Source organism: Pyrgilauda ruficollis, unplaced genomic scaffold (genome assembly GCF_017590135.1).
Source record: "Pyrgilauda ruficollis isolate IOZ18807 unplaced genomic scaffold, ASM1759013v1 scaffold24, whole genome shotgun sequence".
NCBI lineage: Eukaryota > Metazoa > Chordata > Aves > Passeriformes > Passeridae > Pyrgilauda > Pyrgilauda ruficollis.
Genome location: NW_024523648.1, coordinates 11,633,649 through 11,653,654, shown reverse-complemented (window position 1 = coordinate 11,653,654; position 20,006 = coordinate 11,633,649). Strand labels below are relative to the sequence as shown.

The following is a 20,006-nucleotide window of genomic DNA, read 5'->3' as shown; positions in this document are numbered from 1 at the left end:
AGAGAAGCTGATGAATAGTTTACTTTGCTGACTCATTCCAGACACAAGTTCCAACGAAGGGAGTGCCCAGAACAGAAGACAGGTGTGATGGACGTGAGGGGAAGCATCTAGAAACCCTGTTAGAGGTACCTTTGTGATCAACCTGCTGCTGAACCACCGACTGCTGTCAGTCAAAGGCTGCAATTACCGATCCGGATGGGTTAGCACTTAGTTCCGAAGCCTTCCAGCAGATGTCCTCGCAAGGCAGGCATGTCTGGGAGGTTCAAGATGTCACCAGTTAAAACAGACGGGGAGGAAAAGACTTAAAATAGGGCTGGCATAAATGTATAAACGAATTCAAAGTATTCAGTATATTCTCAAAAGCCAAATTTAAAAACATAGGCAGCATGTTTAGAAAAAAGGAGTGTCATCTTAAAAACTAAAAGAAACCACCTGAACAAGTAGGTTTGAAGCAGCACATCTGTTTCCACCATGTTTCGTAATTCTTACACTTCCCGTGTAAACAAAACAGAAGGTTTAAAAAATGATGGTGAAAAGCACGAGCAGAAGGCAAACAGCATAAAGGCTCTGATCCTGTCCCCCTCCCTTCCCTTTAATGTTAAAACTGACACTAATTTCATTGTGCACAGAACCTTCTTCACTACTCCCTAGTGGCAGTGACATACAAATGTTGTCACGAAGCTGGTATTCTTGGAAATATAAAATCCATTTGCTATTTCAGGGAAACTTAAAAAGAACAATTTCCTTAAAATAATCATCCTCATCATGACTTGTACAAATGGAAAGTTTTGATACCACATTAAAAATATTTGACTTGCCCTTCTAAGTAGTGAGTAATGCATCCACAGTTAACTACCCACAGACACCTATCAGAAAAGAGAATGATTCATCAAGTACTAGTCTACAAACTCAAAGCTGGGATTCTTTACCCAGGTCTATCAGACCAGCATCTCCAGCCCTCAATCCACTGTTTGCTTTAATGCAGATGTTCATGGCTTCACACCCAAGAAGCCATGCCAGGGAAAGGTGAAATCAAGATGAGCATGACTGACTTCTTCAAGAGCAGACACAGAAGTGCTGAAACTCATGGCTTACTGGGAGACCAGCCAACTGGGACATGTCTGTCACTACACTCTGGCTGGTAGAAAGAACTCCAGACTGTCCCAGCTTCTGGAAAGTATGGGGAAGGTGGTTGACAATAGCTGGGACAGACTTGTCTGCCAGAGCTTCTTCAATGGCTCAAATAACTAGGACAGATTTGTCTGCCTGAGGTTCTTTGGTGGACCCATTGTGGCACTTACAGACAGAAAGCACTGCTATGTTCTACACACTGAATTAGGCCCAAGGTAACAATTGTCAGTTTTAGAAACACACTGCTCATGAAAGCTACAGGAATAGGGATTTTGTCAGTATTTTGTCTGAATCTTCAATAGCATGGGTGTATGATTTTCTGCAGACTGATTGTTCTCAATTTAAACAACAAAAGTTAAAAGAACAAAGATTTTTTAGCTGGGAGTCAGTGAATGACCATGGTCAACAATACAGAACTGTTACATTTCTTAACTGGTAAATGCTTCCATACCATAGAAACATCAGATAAAGCCCATTCTGTATGCAATTTGTCCTAGGAAAAGAAGAATCCAGGCTCCACACCCTGAAAAGCAGGTAAATACAGTATTAAAACTATTACAGCTTAACTAGGGTTCTCTTCAGCTGTCACAAAAAATACTTATAAAATTCTCTTTAATATTTCAGTTGTGCTTCACTTAAACAAGCAAACAAAAAGCACAGAAGAATTCCATGAAATCAAAATTTCCATTCAAAGGACAAATACAAATGACAAACAATGGCCCGGAAAGAGCGATAGACTATTATTCATTTAAGATTACTTCACTAAGCTCTGTCTTAGTCTTGAATCTTAAGCTCCTCACCTTTCAGCCACACTGAATTACAGTGCAAGCAGAGTTTAATTCTAATGGTTCCAAATGAAGACCTCCTATGGGAACAAATACACAGCTCAAACAAAACCATAAAAAATGGTGAAGCAATTCTAATTGTAACCAGATATTCCTCCATAGTCTAGTTTTATCATGTACACATATTCCAGTAAAATCTTTACAAATTATCTCAACAAGTCATGATTTTCCCCTCTTTGCCCCATGAAAACTGAGCAAGGATAACTGTACACATCAATGGAATAGAGGATGTCATTTTATTGGAGGTCCACAGGTAATTGTATCACATTAGGGATTGGAAGGATCTTGTGGTATGGCACAACACAATACCTCACTTAAACACTTAAACATAAGGTTAAATGATATGCAACATGATCAAATCAGTAATTCATCATCTTCTAGGCACCACTGATTAATTTAAAATAAAATTTAATAAATTCAAAAAATATAGTCCATTAATTTGTTTGCTGTACTGTCTTTAAACGAAACAGCACTTTGAAAGTCACAAATAAAAAAGCAGCACTTTCTCTTAATACCAACACCACTGTAACACATACTGTAGCGTGGCATGCAAATCCACATCTGCAGTCTTTTGTTTTGTTTTGTATTAACAAATGGAATGGCAATTTTCTATCTCAAATATTGGTAGCATAACACGTAAGTGCAGATCATTCTGGCCACAGGTGTGGTAAGCCGTAACAAGTGTGTATTACAAGAGCATAGAACACAGAGCATGACACTTACATCCAAGAATCTCTCTCTTTTGTACTGTACATGGTGTTTGGTACAGGCTGGCTTCCAACTCGCTGTACCCCAGCTTCAGGAAACGAGATTATTGACCTTTTCTGGTTTTATTTAAAAATAAAATGCAGTCACCATCAAAGCACAACCGTTAACAACCTGGTCAAAAAAATGCCATAGCTCCATTGAAAAAAATAACTTGTCTACTTTTAGTAGACTCCATTAAGTGATAAAGTTTCCATTACAGGCATGTTACGAAGCCTTACAGTGGTACTGCAGCGTCATTCCTGCCAAGCACAGATCTGTATAGACACCAGGGCGTGGTGTGATGTTCAGAAAAGCTGTTCAAACCGAGCTAAGCTTCACGAGGCCGCGCACCGAGTCTTCGTGCAAGGAGTCCTGGCTGGCTAGGCTCAGGACGTGCATGGTGCGGCTGTGTGCAATAGGGCTCCCGCTCGGCAGCATCCCGGGGGGCGACGGAGCTTCTTCAGGAGTGAGGAACTGATGGCCTTCGTGCTCCTCTTTTAATGGTATGATGTCTGTCAAACCTGAATCTGATGTGAGATTAGGCATAGAAGATGGTGGTGTTGGTTGCCCTAGAGTCAGAGTTGCACAAGGCCCACTGAGAGAAGTCTTTCCCGGTAAAGGGAGCTCTTCACTAGTTATGCTTGGCTCGCTCTGTAGGAGGGGGGTGGCAGCAGCCTGCAAAACGAATTTAGTGCTCTGAATGCACTGATCTTGGTCACACTGTAGAATGGAAGGGTGTCAAAATCATATAAAAATAAAACAGAGAAAAAAAAAGGGACAATATGGATAAAAAGGTATGGAAAAGAATGGGATGTGAAGAGAAAAAAAGAAAGCCATTAGTATCATTCCATGGTTAGCCACCCCAACATCCCATTGCATGCTGCCCAGGAAAAAAAAAAGAAAGGCATGCATAACTGAGCCAATGCTTTGGATTATTATCAAAGAAAATGATTATATACATTTACAGTGTTCATTTAAGGGTTCTTTAAAAAACACTAGGCAATTTTTTCCTTTAACTGGTCTTCACATGTAGGAATTAACCTACCACAGAGGTTTTCCAGAACAAGAATTCTTTTGACAGAGATATCTTACACAGTTAGTAATAAAGCTCTATGAGTAAAATTTTTCCCCTCACAACTTAATACATTATATATAAATTCTAGAGAATGTCCTACACTATACTCCATACTCCAGAGGATGTGTAGAAAGCAGGCAGCACTGCAGATGTATTGAGATCAACCTTACTGATTTTTAGGCTGTTTCGTGATTAATCCTGACAATGTGATGAATCAAGGTACAATACACACATACACTAACAAGCACTGTCTCAATAATAAACCAAATTCAGTAATATATAAATGCTGTTAAGCTCAGTGAGTGTTAGCAGAAATGGTTTTTTTGCTTTACACAATTCCTAAAACCTGTTTATACAATAGTACCCATCATTCCTTGAGACAGGCATGCATTTCAGTGATGTCCAGCTAACTAAGCGGGTAGTACACCTACTGCCAAATTAAGTTTCTTTAACATGAATTGGCATGATTTTTGAGAGCTCCTAAGGAATAAATATTTAATTCATTGCCTGATCAGTTCTAACATTGCAGTTTTTCAAAATCTTTTTTGATTCATTTGCCAAAGTACTGCTCTGCTGGGTAAGAAAAACTCTACAATCAGTGAATACAACTACAATGCAATGAAGGACATTTGGAGGCAAGCAAGCAGAATAGAAGATATATCCAGAGGTAAGACATCCTATTCACTGTTATTTCAAGTATTCTGTTAAAGCAATATGTTCTGCTCTATGACTGACTTCTTAGATTTTTATCAAATTACTACATATTACAGATCCATCATCTGTTCAGATATTCCTGACCATAACCATTGTTACTAACATTGTTACAAAATGGTCAATTCCCTAAAATGTCCATTTGAGTTTAATATTCCACTGTGCCACACTCTCCGAAAACTCATGGGAAGACTTTTGCCTCCTTTATTGTATGATGAAAACTATGATTATCAATGGTTAATTAAAATAACTCTGTTATTTTCAGGTTCTCCAATTTCTCCACTGAATAACTTAATGATGGATGCACACGCCTAACATTCAGCAAGTGTGCAAGTAGACTACTTGGTCATAAGAGATAGGTAGTGTTTAAAACACATCTAAGTGGTTTAGGACTCCCAGACCGATTACTTTTGACAGGCAGAAGCTCAATCCTTACTCAGGTGCGTATTTCCAAGACTTCTGCTTTCAGAAAGATAAATGGACTGATCTCCTGTTACGTAAATTGATTTCATATAAATTGCAAGCAATCTTCGCCCCACAAAATGATGAACAGCCCCAGCCAAACAACTAAAGTGGTTCCCTATCATTTCAGAGGGATTACTCACAGGCTTAAAGCCATAACCTTGCTTAAGTACCTTACTAAGAAGAAAACTGTCAGCATCTTTTAAAGTCAAGCTTTCAATTAGTAATTCAGTGTGAATAACTCATTCTTCATTAATATCCTGTTATTCACGCCTGCTTATTTAAATTAAAACTTCAACCAACCTTACTATGCACACCTTAAAAATATGTTAACTGAATTTTCAAACTTCAAAAAGACGACCAAAATCTATTTTCTCTGAAAGGCAGTAGCCAAAGAACAAGTTAAATAACAAAGGAATGCTTATAACCACTGGGGTACACTGAAAACAAATAATGTTAGCAGCTGACTTGTTGCTTTAGTGAACCTTCAGTTCTGATCTTCAAAAGGAAATCATTAATGTGTTCCAGGCAAACAAGTACACAGCTTTGTATTAGCTGAGAATAATTTACTTGAACTCATTGTATAGTCTGAGTTAATTTTCTTCTTAAGGAATGCTACTGCATTTCAGTTAAATTAATATCAAAAAGATAAGGTAGCCTCATAAAGCTCCATTAAATAGTGTTATAACTTCAGGTGCTAAATATCTCTTCATTTTCCATGCACTTGTCACTTCCCTAAAGCCTCTCCTTTCATTTAGATTAATTTCAGGTTTTCTTTTTCTTGTCTGTTCAACAGTGATCAGCACAAAATCCTTAGGAAAATCCAGGTTGTAAATAACTTTCTAGAAAGGGAACTATTACACAGTCTAAGCCAGAAAAAGCATGTGTGTTCTATGAGGCTCTCAAAAACATCTGATAGAAACAACACATAATACACAGGTAGACTATTCTTGAGTCCAAACAGCCAACACAAAGCTAAAACAAGGAAATCATATTTGCTATAGGGTTTGGCGTGGTGGTTTTTTTGTTGATTTAGTTATGTCACTTTTGACTGTATGAAATTTAGGGCAGGAAGTCTTAGCTGCTACTAATCACATGAATTATCCAACACCAGAATTTGAAATAAAAGAAAAAAGCGTATGACTGTTACAAAAAGGAAGCGGAGCATTAAAATCTAAATAACTAAAAATCTACTGCAAAAATTATTCCACCAGCATCTTCTTATTTCAGATATGCTGACTTTATTTTTCACTTAAAATTTCCACTGTTTCCAAAACAGCAGATTCTGAAGGTAGGACAAGTTTAATAAGTTCTACAAGTACAGAAGTTCAACTAAATATATGCAGATAAATTTCTAGATATCTGTTTATTTTCCACATAAAAAGGCAGAAATTGAAGCAAATTGGACAAAACCTAGAATACTGTTTATTTCACAATAAATACAAACAACTAAGGAAAAATATTTTTCTTTCCTGAAGAAAATCTGTTTTTTCTACGCTACACAGGAAATTTGATAACATTGTTGTACATGGCAATATATTTTTCACATTTCTAAATGTGATTATTTTGAAATAATCACAATTACTTTAAATATTAAATAAACTTAAGTTTAAAATTTCCTAAACGCTAGTAACATTCAAGAATTGTTACAATTCTCAGGAGATGGAAAAAAGCAGGATGAGTAGCCTCACAATCTCTGAATAAAGCACAAACAACACGGAGTTCAGAGGAGGCTGACAGTGGCATGAAGGTACAGGAAGAATGCTGAAATACCATATTCTGGGCACAACAGATGGGTGAAGAGTGGAGCGACAGAGCTGTGCAACTGCTCCCAGCAGGTGTAGCGTTTCACAATCAAAATCCATGTGCTGTGGATACTGTGCAACAGCTGAGCCACAAGCCCCCCTAGTCAATGGCTCTACTATAAGCAGTACAGTGCTAGTAGATGAGTAGGTAGAGATTCATGATAAGTTGATCTACGAAGGGAAACACTTCTGAAGCCAAACAGGAAGCTACACTTGGCCCAGAGACTTTACTTCAGATTGGAGACTGTTTGTTCTTATGGGCTGAACGTCTGAGAATGCTAAGAGCAACTTGGGTGCATTCCAGGGGTGTATCTTCTAAAATAAATCTAGTTCATGTGCTCCAACACTGCTCTAAGATGTGAATAAAAATTCAGTAAACATGCACTATCAAAAGAATTGCTCCTAAAACATATCTCAACCCAAAGCAAATGCTGAAATTTATTTACTTGCATGTGCCTGTAACCCATTTTGCCTGTGAAGTAAAATGCATTAAGGAAAAACCTCTATCCACTCTGACTGTGAAAATGTTGACTTGGTAAGAGCCCTGAGTTTTGTTTTGGGCATCTGGGAAGTACATCAATAAATATACAAGGAAACACACTTGCAAAACTCCCAGAAAAATGGGGTTGTGGTCCTTGCCAATTCTGTTATTGTCATGATAGAAATACTTACTCCTAATAATGCAAATATGAAAAGCAAGGGACGGTCAGAGTTAATGCTCCCTGAGTCAGCTGGATCTATTTCCAGATCAGTAACAGAAATACTTAAGTGAACATGTGGGAGAGGACTTTCCTGCACTTATCACTGGTAATAAATGTTGTGCATGCAGTACAGTTCCTACAATTTTCAGCAGTATGTATATGTAAGAAAACACTAAAGAATTTGCATCCAGGAAAGGAAATGGAGAATTAGAAACAAGGGAATTTGGAACACACAGAACTACCTATACACTGACGAAGAAATGCCTAGGAATTCAAGAATATAAGGACATTTCTTAAAAACAAGGAAGTAAACCTGTCCTGACATGGAGCCAAACCAAAGCAAAGTCTATCACTTTATAAGGCATGAGAGAATTCCTAGAGACATCATTGTAAATATAAACCAAACTAATTCCTCAAAAAAACTTCAAGGAATGAGACAAATTCTGTGTTTCCCCCTAATGGACTACTAAAGAATAAAATACCTTATATCAAAACCCAAGAATCAACTGCAGCTTTAAGAAAAAATTAAGTACTACAGTGGTCCAGACCCAAGTAGTGGTAATTTCATGGGTTTATGGGTAAATAAGAACTTTTTTCAGAACACAAAGAAAATAAGCTTTAAAATAAAAGAGAAAGAATAATTTGCAGAGAAAATTATTATTTCATAATGGGTGAGATACTGTGCTTCATAAAAAAAATTCTTAAGAATAAGGAAAATATTTGGGTAATCAAACTGATAATGAGCTCATAAAAATAATCAGCAATAAAATGCAATAGGGCAATACTTTGGTAATTACCAGATCTACAGATTATGAGTTCCAAGTGACCATGCTTTTCATGTGGATAAGGATATTAAGAAGCTGCCTAATGAATTTACTGGAATAATTTCAAATTATATTGAAAAAGAAATTAAAAACACTGGGAATGCACCAGGAAAATAAATGTATGTGCTTCCAGCCTTCATGGAAGTAAACAGAGATTCAGCTTTTAGTAAAACAAGGTAGATACTATGGAGAGAACATGAGAAAAACCTCTTCTATGAAGATCTAGAAAAAAACCAAAATCAAGCTCTGACTTTCTGAGATTGTGACAAACTGGGTTGCTACCATGAGTATGGGTAAGTGCTGTACAAAATATTCAAAGTCTCAGAGGCAAAACTACCACAAAAGCTATTAAATACAGAAAGAGTGCCCCACAAATGGTATCCTGAAAAAGAGATAACGTATTGTGCTGAAAACCAGTGTCTGGCAACTTTACACTTAGCCTGATATTTATTTTGAACTTAACTGCAAAAATGAGGCTAAGTTAAAAGATTCATTAAAATAAATGAAAAGAGAGTATTATACTAAGCAACCCACAGAGACTTAATGAGGGTCAAGAGACTTGTTGGGTGAAACACAAGAATTCTATTTAGAAAGCCACAAGTCACTGACTCCTATAAGGAACTGCGGAGGGAGCTGGGGTTGTTTAGCCTAAGTATGAGGCTCACAGGAGAGACCTCATTGCTCTCTACAACTCCCTGAAAGGAGGTTTTAGCCAGGTGAGGGTTGGGCTCTTCTCCCAGGCAACTAGTGACAGGACAAGAGGACATTGTCTTAAGCTGCACCAGGGGAGGTTCAGGTTGGACATTTGGAAGAAGTTCTTCACAAATGGGGTGATTACATATTGGAATGGGCTGCCCAGGGAGGAGGTGGAGTCATCACCCCTGGAGGTGTTTAAGACTGGATGTGGCACTGAGTGCCATGGTCTAGGTGACAAGGTGGTGTTTGGTCATAGGCTGGACTCGATTTCAAAGGTCTTTTCCAACCTAGCTGATTCTGTAAAAGATTTGGGGGAAGAAAGGGAAATGAAAGAGGGAAGGAATAAGAGAAGACAAGTGAGAGAGAATATGCTGATTTAAATCTTTATTTTTTATCAATGATGAGGAGAGATATTTTAGCACACTGTACTAAGCAGGGTAACATCTAGAATGAAGACCTGATGTAATACATTCTGCAATAAAATCAAGAGATACACACCACAAAGGTGTACGGAAACACACTTCAGACTTCTACTAATTTATTTCTTGTAATCAAAAAGCATTAAAGTAGTATAAATAAAGCTAAAGTAGTACAAATATCTCTGATGATGTATAAACGGCCAAGCTTCTGCGATTAAAAAACTGTTATGGTCTACAGCTATGATCTACATGTGCCCTTTTAAGTCAAGGAATTTCACTTTGTCTATCTTTATCTGAAATCATAATACCAGCTCCAGTATCAGATATATTCCCCTCAACAGGGAAGGGAAAATAGTGTTAGAGAGATGGGTAAACTAAGCCAGTCTTTAACAGTTTACAACAAACTCAAGGGAGAAATTTTATTGCTGATAGCCAGCAGTCCTTAGAAACCAACTGGTCTTGGATACAGATGAAGAGAAAAGACGCCCTGAGAAAAATGGCATTACAGTCTTCCAAAATATTCCTTCAAACCAAACAAGACATATTACATTTTTCAAGCTTTTCTAAGAGGTCATTTTCAGGAGTGAAATCTGCACATTTCTGAGCAACTCTGATAACTGTTAAAGAACACAGGCTTTTCCCAGCTCATGTGGATATAAGCTCATTTTCCAGCTCATTCTAGGATATAAGAAGAAATCTTTGAAGAATTTGTGTAATTAGAGGTATTACACTCTAAAATTGTGACAACTACCCATTTGATTTAAAGTAATACCATAACAGATTTCTCCATTTCTAGAGACAAACGTAGTCAATTTTCTCACAAACTGACAAAGATTTTCTCATTACTATCTAGGAATAATGATAGTGTCTAAATTCTTGCAATGATAAAGACAATTTAATGCCATGGACACATTGTGGGTTTATGATCCTCACAAATAAGAAGCCTTGACAGCATTAGAAAGTTTGGGTAATCCTGGAAAGACCTCAGCCCATTTTAGTGTTTGCTTTCTCTTTTTTTTTTTTTAAACTCCCTTTTCTCTCTTCAGAGTTACAATATTTTGAGTAAAATTTACATAGAGCATTACCTTGTTCTGCTCAACTGTACCTCAGAAGATTCAGATTTCATACAATGTCTCTAATACATTTTCTTATTGAGACTAACAAATCTATTTAATTCTCAAAACATTAAGTAAAACCAGCTTAGGAACTACTGCAAAATTTTTATACGAGTTTATCAGTGAGACTAAAACTAATCTGTCTGGGAAGAGTGCATCTTTTCTTCTTTTGTTCAAAAGAAAGGCTGAACTATGTCAGAAGGCCTCGTGGCTTCCTCTTTTTTGGCAGAAGAAGGGTATCCATAACTCACGACTTCTTTGAGAAAGTATTAGAACCCACATAATGTGAAGATATGTGGACAACAATTCAGAAATAGGCACATATGCAAGATGGTTGCCTTCAGAAAAAGGTCTCTTTCCAATTATTCTCTTCTTGGCACTGGAAATCCTATCTTCCATTATGATAGCCAATGCTACCAGCAAAAAACCAAAGTAAACACTACTGACACAGTTTCAAAGATGTTTAAAGAAGTTTTGTTGTAACAATTCAGTAGTCATTTTTTGTTTGGGTTCACTGTCCTTCTGCTCTTTCTTCAAAATATTTCTCCCCTAGAAACTCCTCCTTGTTCATCTTTGCTTTTTAAAATACATTAGTCTATGCAAAACCGCAGTGCATAAGCAAAGAAGGAAATAGAGTATGAAGAAAGTGCCACACAAAATAACAATTAGCTAGAAAATGATGAACCAGAGTAAGTCCATGATACTTGAATATTCCAGTTCAAAACACAGTAGGTGTCAACTGCAAAAGTCAAAATGGCAGTATATTCAATAAATCAACAGCGTAGAAAAGACTTTTTTTTTTTTACAATTCATGAGCAGTAACTATTACACTGTGTGAAATGCACATTAAAAAGAGCCTTGGACTTTGAGGTTTTTTTCTTTACTGTTATTAAAGAACTCATTCCACCCAGTGTGTCAGCTGTATCCAGTTAGTTATTACTTGATTAGTTCACATGAAAGTGGAGAAGAAAAACATTCACAGGAATCCTGATGAACAACACTATGGGATGATTCCTACCATGTTGCTCTGAGATTGTGTGGCCCCGTACATGGTAATGCCATTTGATGGTCCTGCTAATTGCGGTGTATCCGGCTGTATAAATCCTCTTCTGTCAATTAAGCTACAGAATAATCACAATAAAGGGAAGTATTAGAGACGTTGCTGCTCAATAACTAGCTCCTCTCAATACAAAGAAATAAAAACTTTCTATCATACAACAGACCTTAATGACTCACCAATAGCTTCTAATGTCTCCTTTTAGCCAAATGAAGCACTAGACTTCATTTTCTACTCACCAGGTTCTTTGTGATACTGTGATACTGTCATATAAGCTCACACACTGCTACTTTTTTTGATTTTTATTACATAGACTTAGAAGCTTACCAGCAGATAGCACAAAACCAAAGAATTTTAAACCACAGGTGAAAAAAAACTCACTTAGGGCACTTTGATTCAGTATCTTTTTTAAAGATTTTTTTTTTTTTACCAGCTTCCACATCTAAATTGAAACTACTTAACCACAAAATTTAGCAGGAATGAAGAAAACTTAATCTTTCTTTCTGACAGATAACTTAACTTGCCAGGTGTTTCATGACAGCCACTTAACACTGCTTTATAGGGTTCCACTGTGCTTACCACAGTGATGCGTTCATAAAACTTCTTATTTCTAAGAAAATGCTCTGTGGAGAAATTACTAAATGTAAGCGAAAAAAAAAAAAATCTGTGTAAGATTAAATCCAAATACATAGAATGAAATAATCCAACCTAGTTAAAGATTAAAGATGCCTAAAGAAGTTATATAATTTGTTGTACCAGAATACTGGTTAGACCTATGCTGACAGCCAAGAATCAAATTAAGATTTGAAAGTAACTGTTGAGGACATGTAAAATACACTCCGAATTTGCTAGCACAGGTTTAAAAATAATAAATGATCTTTAACATAAGTGAGATAAGTTTTGATTATTTATGGATCCTCTCTTCATCTGCATTCCATGCTCAAAGACACTTGAAGGTTTTGAATTTTGAGTTGAAATTACTGGTAAGCTACTTTTCCAGAATCTCAGGAAAAAAAATTAAAATTTAGTGACTTGGGCATAGCTGAGATGAAAAGTAAAAAACGCAAGCTTATAATTTACATGTTACAGTCAGGAAATTTTTCCCTGTGGTCACAAAATACCTCCCTGCAGAACCTCTATATGTACATGTCAATGTCTGTATAAGTAATGTTGCTACATGGAATTTAGGAAAAAATGCACAAACTCTCATAAAACACAGGAGCCAATGCCAGTCTGGTCCAATTGTGTGTTGCTACTTTTATCAGCCTAACATACTATTTCATATACTGAGAAACATGATGTAGTTTTAATAAAGATTTTCATTTGGAGTCAAAAGAATTTGAAGTGTGGCACTGAGCTTTTATGTCACATACTTTTATCAAAAGCAAAATTTCGGAATTAAAAGGTTGGCTTCAGGCAACATCTATACAGGCAGGAAGCAGAAACAAAGCTATTCACTCTCACCAGGGGTAACCCTGTATGTGGAAATCTCTATTCTGCTGTTTCCCCTTTAGGAAAAGATGTCAGTCTCCCCTGTTAAACTCTGACTTTTCATGGAAGAACCACCTCTGACATTTCTGACAGCAAAGCCAGAAATCTCACTCCAATTAAACACCTGAGACTCTGGACCATAAAGTAATTTACTTTCTTTCTTCCTGTTCAGATTCATAACTTCGCAATTCCAGGCAAAGCAAAACATACCAACCAAGAGCAGGCCACAAAATTATCTACAAGTTTTTCTGCCCCTCTCTACAGTGAAACTGGGTCTCTACTGTGTATGTAGAGCACTGGAATAAGAAAAGAATTAAGTTTTTCTGGCTGCCAGTTTTATTTCTCTAGACTCAGCTCTGTACTACATTTTCTTCAAGATGAAAAAACATCCCCAACCTGAAATATATAAATATTTCAGACTTCCAGAGGTGAAAATGTATTCAGCAAAACATAATCTGTTACATGTTCTTTGGAATAGCTTTGGTGTAAGACCACCAAAATCAGTTTACTATATATATGTTAACAGTATTAAATTAAAAAAAAAATACTGTCCATTTAAATACAACATTGCAGAGCTAAAAGACAAAAATCGACAATTATCAAGCTAGTTGTAGATTTAAGGTTCCTCAACTCTCCTCAACTCATGTCACATTAAAGTAATATGTAAAAGTTTCACAAACTTCATGCAACAGCTAACTACTAAAAATTTCTTACTGCTCTAAGATATTAACTGTAGTGGTGAAAGTTCGAATAACAAACAAGCTTATTTCCATTTCAGATATAATTTTACAAGATTTGATCACTAACTTAATTTAAACACAATTTACCAACTCATCTCTTTGCCACTGAAGAAAAACTTAAAGCTTCTAACGGACACTAATCTAAAACTTTCATTTTGCTGAATAAACTCAAATAACCAAAAAGAATAATTTTTTCATTAATCATCACAGGGCTTCATTTATGCTAACAATACTTTTGATACTCTTACCTTGGAGAGAGGGGCCCACAGAGAGCAGCACAGCAATTAGTAAAGATGTTGCCATAACTGTAGGGATTATAGTTTTCTTTACCTCTTTTATTTGACCATGATCCTTTAATCTGAAGAGATATGAACAACATGCACCACATGTAATACAATACAGAAAATGGCTGTGAGAAATTAAAGTTGCAACATGCTACTTGCAGAAGAGACCACAGAAAATCCATAATGACACTTTCCAAACAATTTAAAGAGTTCTGGGTTGTTATGAAGGCTGGAACATATGAGCACATGCTTTAGCTCCATAGATGTAGACAACCCACAATCTCAAGAGATCAATATACTCAAAACAGGAATTTCAGCATGTAAGCATAATGGTCCAAGTTCAATTTTACAAATATTATAGCATGTTTTACAGAAGAGGCTCAATTGGAAAATATGATTAAAGCCAGCAATTGAGCGCTTCTTTTCCATCCTCTTGGGTAAGTTTTCAAACTGCACAATATCACACAACATTATCTTCCCTAAAGTTCACAAAAAGTTTTAAAATATCATAAAGCAAATGCAGTCACTGCTACCTTTTATTGCCTATTACATTTTCCCTTAGCTAGTTTGCTTTTCTGTTTGTGAGATACTTGAGAGCCTGAGTAAAATGTCTTGCTGTATTCAATTGGGAATTTATGTTTTACATTAAATTACTGAACAGTTTACTTGATATTCAGACATGTTCCACTGCTGTAGTTCTCTGCTATCTATCTTTCAACAATCCAGAAGAGACATTTATTTGAGGGAAGAGGGTGGAAGCACACTAAGTCCATCTAGACAGACAACCTTGGCATAAACCTAATGACCGAGGAATAACCGGGTATCTCATCTGTCTTATTAACAAGGCAGATTTCTTCCAACTCAGGCTACTTATTCTGATACTTGTTGCTGAGGCACAATTCATTTTGATTCTGCTTGGGAAGTGTTTTTCTGGATGACTGATATTTATTGTAAAATTTGTAATTTTAACTGTGACCTTAAACAATAACAAAACATATTTGACAATACTAAAGATGCTCCTTTTATATCTACCAGATACCTATGAAAAAGGTACAACAGGAAATTACAATAAAATAACTTAAAGCTTGCAGTGTTTGTTATATCACTTATTAAATTTCCAAAAGCCTTCTATATCATTAGCTCCCTAGCTGATTTTGTATTCTCCTTTCATTCATTACACATTTCTCCTTTTATTTAGGGAAAGACATATGAAAACTCTACACACAGTTAAGCATAATTCAACACCAAAACAAAGGAATCCTATATGCAAAATAGACAGCTATATAAATGAAAAAGTTGATCTTTAAATTAATGATATACTCCTGGCCAGAGGTTTTGGACCTCCAAATGGCAAAAAAGTTTCAGAGGTAAGATAACATAAAGGATGAAATTTTTGTTTAGAGAATTCAACACACTTTTCAAGTTTCACAGTAAGCAACTTTTGAGTTAAAGAATATTTATAACTCCCAGTGAAAAGGAGATACTGAAAAGAACTTGTTAATTTCCTACTGTATAAAATACACTTATTTGTCTCCTCCCTCCTGTATTTTCCCATTTCAAGACAGAGATCCTACATGCGTAAACCATAATGGACATACTACGTATATAACAAGCCCATTTTCAAACCTCAACAAATATTGTCAAAAAGACTTCATCTGATCTTTTGAATCAAGCATGACCATATTACTTTCCTTCTTTCCTACTGAGGTATTTACAAAATTATGCAGACATGTCTAACTTGAGAAAAACCTCCTCATTACTATTTAGAAATACATACATAGAAATATACTACAAACTTACATCTTCATTCGTTGTTTGATTGGAGCTGATCAAATATGTATGAAAACCTGAGAGGCCAACAATGGACCATACTGAGAAAAAACACACCACAGCTTCCAGCACAGTAATTAAAAGTCAAGGAAATATACACAAATGGGAAAAAAAATCCAAAACCAAGTAGTTAAAATCACAAAATATAAGGTAGCCCACAAGTCCTTTGAGATCTCTGGAGTACTTCGAAGAGGTCAGCAAAAAAGAAGCTCTAGGCATCTGCCTAGACCAGACACAGCACTCTGCAGACACGGTGAGGAGTGTGTGTCCAGCCAGCAGACTGTGGGTGTGAAGTGCAATGTCCAGGGCTGCACACCCCAGGTGCACGGGTGGCAGCTCGCGGGGTGCCACCACGTGTGACTTACAGGGAACAGCACAGGGACATGTCCAGCACAAGCATCCTCACCTCCAAGGGAGAAGCAAAAGTGCGCACATGCATACAGTCAGCAGTGAACATTGCATGCTTAATACAGTTTATATAATTCTTTTAACTCTAGAGTCACTATCTCATAAGTAAGACAATAAAGTTGCTTCTAAACTGTATAGAATCAAGCATAAAGAGGAAGTTTCCAAACTTTCTGTAGAAGGTTTTCTTCTACAGCTTTTATTTATTTATTTACACAAAACAGCCATGAACTCTGAATACAACTGCTTTGAGAATGCTATTTTCTATAATATTTCAATATTTTTGGGATTTTTTTAAGGGAACATGATTCAACAGAATAAAAGGTTTTGGTTCCTAGAAAAATACATAAAATTCATCACCAGGAACAAAATGATGAGAGAAGAATAGGATAAAAATAATCTGTATATTAACCATATCAACCTTTAGTGAAGTCAGTTTCCAAGACAACGTCAACTCAAAATTTTCCAGAATGAGGACACAGCCTTAGAACACAGAAAATACACCTTATTACTGAACCTATCCATAGAAGAAAAATATGACAGCTCCTGACCATTACACAGAGACACGACCAGGAAATGGCATGGATGGACAGAAATACTTGCAATAAAAAATCCTAACATTAAAAGTAAAGAGTTTTGTATTGCAGTGCTGCTCACCCTTAATGAGGTGGGAGATACCTGAAGTGCCTATATAATCTTCCCTAGGACCTATTTCAATCAGAGTGGTTTAAAGCCAGAAAAGAGCCATTTGCATTCTGAGCAATCTGCTCCAAAAGCAGCAGGATGACCAAAGTGCACTGCTGAGCAGCAGGTTCACTACTCTGCCTCTCATTTCCTCCTCAGGCTGTGTGATGTCAAACCAGCACAAGACAGGAACTCTGAGTGTCTGCAACAGCCACAGCTAAAGGAAGGAGCACGAGGGATAACGGGTAAGGAAACAGACTCTTGGCAGAGGGGTCCAAAATGTGTAAAAGAAGGAAACAGCCCAAAACATCATGCACAATACAAACTGGGCTTTGAAAGAGTAGAAATAGTAAAGAAGGCTGCAGATAAGCACGGTTGGGTAGAATCTACACACCAGGTGGAAGATTCACATGGTCAGAAAAGAAGAACCCTAGAGGGAAAAGAGTTCCCTGCAACCTGAACGTATCACAGGGTGTTCCTCATCACAATTACACTCAAAAGGTTACTGAAAAGTGAGTTTTCTCTCCATGTTGTAATTCCTACTGGGAGAAAAAAGAAAGAAAAAAAAAAGGAAAAAATTAAAAAAAATTAAAAAAAAAAAAAAAAAAGAAAAAAGAGGGGAATTCCTTTCAGTTCAAGACCTCTTTCAGTTCCCGACAGGAAGGGACATTTTTCAGTTCCCCACACAATGATCCAAAACAACTCAAGAACAGCAGGGGTAGTTTACGTCAAATTAACCAGCATCCACTAATTCAACTGAAGTCCATTAACACTAAAACAAACACAAAAAAGCAATGTATTCTCAGCAAAGTACAACCTGGTAGCATATTATTGTATAGTACTTTACTAGCATCATACAGTATAATTTCCTCTTAGTATCTCGCACAGATTTGTCAGCAAAATTGAAATGGCCATGTTCTCTGTGCCTGAATCAACTGTCTCCAAAGTAGCATTCCCAATACTATTTGAACAATTTAATTTTTTACTGTTATTAATTGTAACCAAGCTTTTAAATTGTCCAACATATCACTATCAAGCCAGGCATTTCTGCAAGATTTGCTACTAAGCCTTTTAAAGCAGCACATCTCTGAAGAAAAATTGTGAATTCCAGGCCATTGTTCCTGTACAAAAATCCTCAAATGCATAAGCAATTCTCTTTTGATTTAAAGAGAACTGAAAGCTATTCTTAGTTTGAAAACAGTTTGAAAGAATTATCTTTTGTAAGAATTGACTGTAATTGTTTTAATTGGAAGCTACTGTTATTCTAATTAGAACTGTTTGTTTGTGCTTTTTAAAATTATTTGTGCAAGAAAATCTGAACATGGCTTTGCTTAAGAAGGGACTTTACAGCTCAGTGATTGTACTTGATGAAGACAAGCACACAAAAAAAATTGACACTTGGGAAAATTACCTGGAAAGAGGTCTCTATGCACAACTATGAATGACAGGTTTTTTCTTCCTGTCTTTGTGTGGAAAAGCAAACTGTGTAAGGCACAATGGACAAACGGGAAATAATTATTTTTATAGTGTCTTTGTGAGAGGTGAAAACTGTTTATTCAAACAGGAATAATTCAAAACATATACATAAGCAATGGGAAGCTTACTGTCTGTACAGAAACTAACCAGTGGTTTCATCAGTTTCCCGTTTTTCTATTATGTTAGCTGCTTTCTGGCTCCATTCTCACTGAGTAGTAAATATACAGAAGGCTCCCATGAAGTGATAAAAAGTGCATGGAGCATTTACAGAATAGAACCACAGAATGGCTTGGGTTGGAAGGGACCTTAAAGGAAATATAGTCCCAAAACCCCTGCCATGGGTAGGGACATCTTCCACTAGACCAGGTTGCTCAGAGCCCCATCCAGCCCGTGAACATTTCCAGAGATGGGACATCAGCCCAATCTCTGGGTAACCTGTTCCCATATCTCACCACTCTCATTGCAGAAACTTTATTATGGCCAATCTACACCTGCTCTCTTTCAGCTTAAAACCTTGTTCTGTCACCACAGGCTAGGAAGTCACTCTGTTTTCCTTATGAGACTTCTTTACATACTGACAGACCTCAATGACACATTCAACAATAGCAAGGAAACAAGCAAAACCATCTCAGATGTTATTTTGCAACAAAATCTACAATATGTTTCATGGAAAGGATATCTTGCAGGACTGTCCTTCAGAGCATTGAGGAACCCTGTTTGTTGAGAACCTGTAGAAATAGAACCCAAAATTACCAGCCAAGTAAGAAACTGGACTATGGGCTGTTTTTACTATAGTTAAAATAATTAACATTTGAAGATAACCAAATAATCATAGAATAGATTTACTAATATGAATCTGAGAATATGTTGCTCAGCAGCAACAACATCAAAAAAGCCCTTGAGCAACTTATCAGATTTAGCATCTGCAGGGTATTTTCTCAGTCATACTAAATTGATGCACACATACTTTCCCATGAACAAGATTTCTGATTACCCCTGTCCTTTTCAGACCTAATATGGAAACAAAAATTATAACCTCCTGTTTCGTTTTGAAATACCATTTTTCAAAGTAATTTTTTGACTTGGAAAATTTATTCTATAAACTCAGATTCCCAACTTTCCATCCTTTGTTTTAGAAGCAACACTCTCTTATTTATAATTCTGCTCCTACTGCACTTACACAGAAGATTTTTCTAATAGGCTACTATTATCTCTGGGCAAATTAAAGACAACCTAGTAGCTGAAAACAGTTCAAAAGAAGCATGAGCCCATCAACCAGAAATGTAGAAGCATGCAAAGTAAAAAAGCACTTGGGTTCCATAACCATGAGATATTAATAAAATAGGATGATTTCACAATTTTCTGATTGCAACAAGTGAATTTGTTGTAGGAACTGACTTAATGTGACATAGCTACAGGCACACAGTTTGAACTTTACTGTATAACACAAATTATTTAAATGCATCAGGCTGAAAGTTTTCCCCAGAGCAAAAATTTTCCACTTAGCT

The 20,006-nt window shown here is 36.5% G+C and overlaps 1 protein-coding gene across 6 annotated transcripts in view; it reads right to left on the bottom strand.

The window, feature by feature from the left end:
* Positions 1-2,199: 2,199 nt before the first annotated feature.
* The window catches only part of ZDHHC14 (zinc finger DHHC-type palmitoyltransferase 14), a 93,799-nt gene continuing 75,992 nt past the window's right edge, over positions 2,200-20,006 (bottom strand). For 4 of the 6 annotated variants that reach the window (XM_041469816.1, XM_041469815.1, XM_041469814.1 and 1 more), the window contains 5 exons: positions 19,178-19,226; positions 15,904-16,006; positions 14,068-14,177; positions 11,550-11,652; positions 2,200-3,443 (listed from right to left, as the gene is read on the bottom strand). In XM_041469816.1, the coding sequence (XP_041325750.1) occupies positions 3,042-3,443; positions 11,550-11,652; positions 14,068-14,177; positions 15,904-16,006; positions 19,178-19,226 (767 nt within the window). In that variant the 3' untranslated portion in view covers positions 2,200-3,041. The remainder of the gene's footprint in view (positions 3,444-11,549; positions 11,653-14,067; positions 14,178-15,903; positions 16,007-19,177; positions 19,227-20,006) is intronic. The other 2 variants (XM_041469818.1, XM_041469819.1) reach the window with 1 other exon arrangement.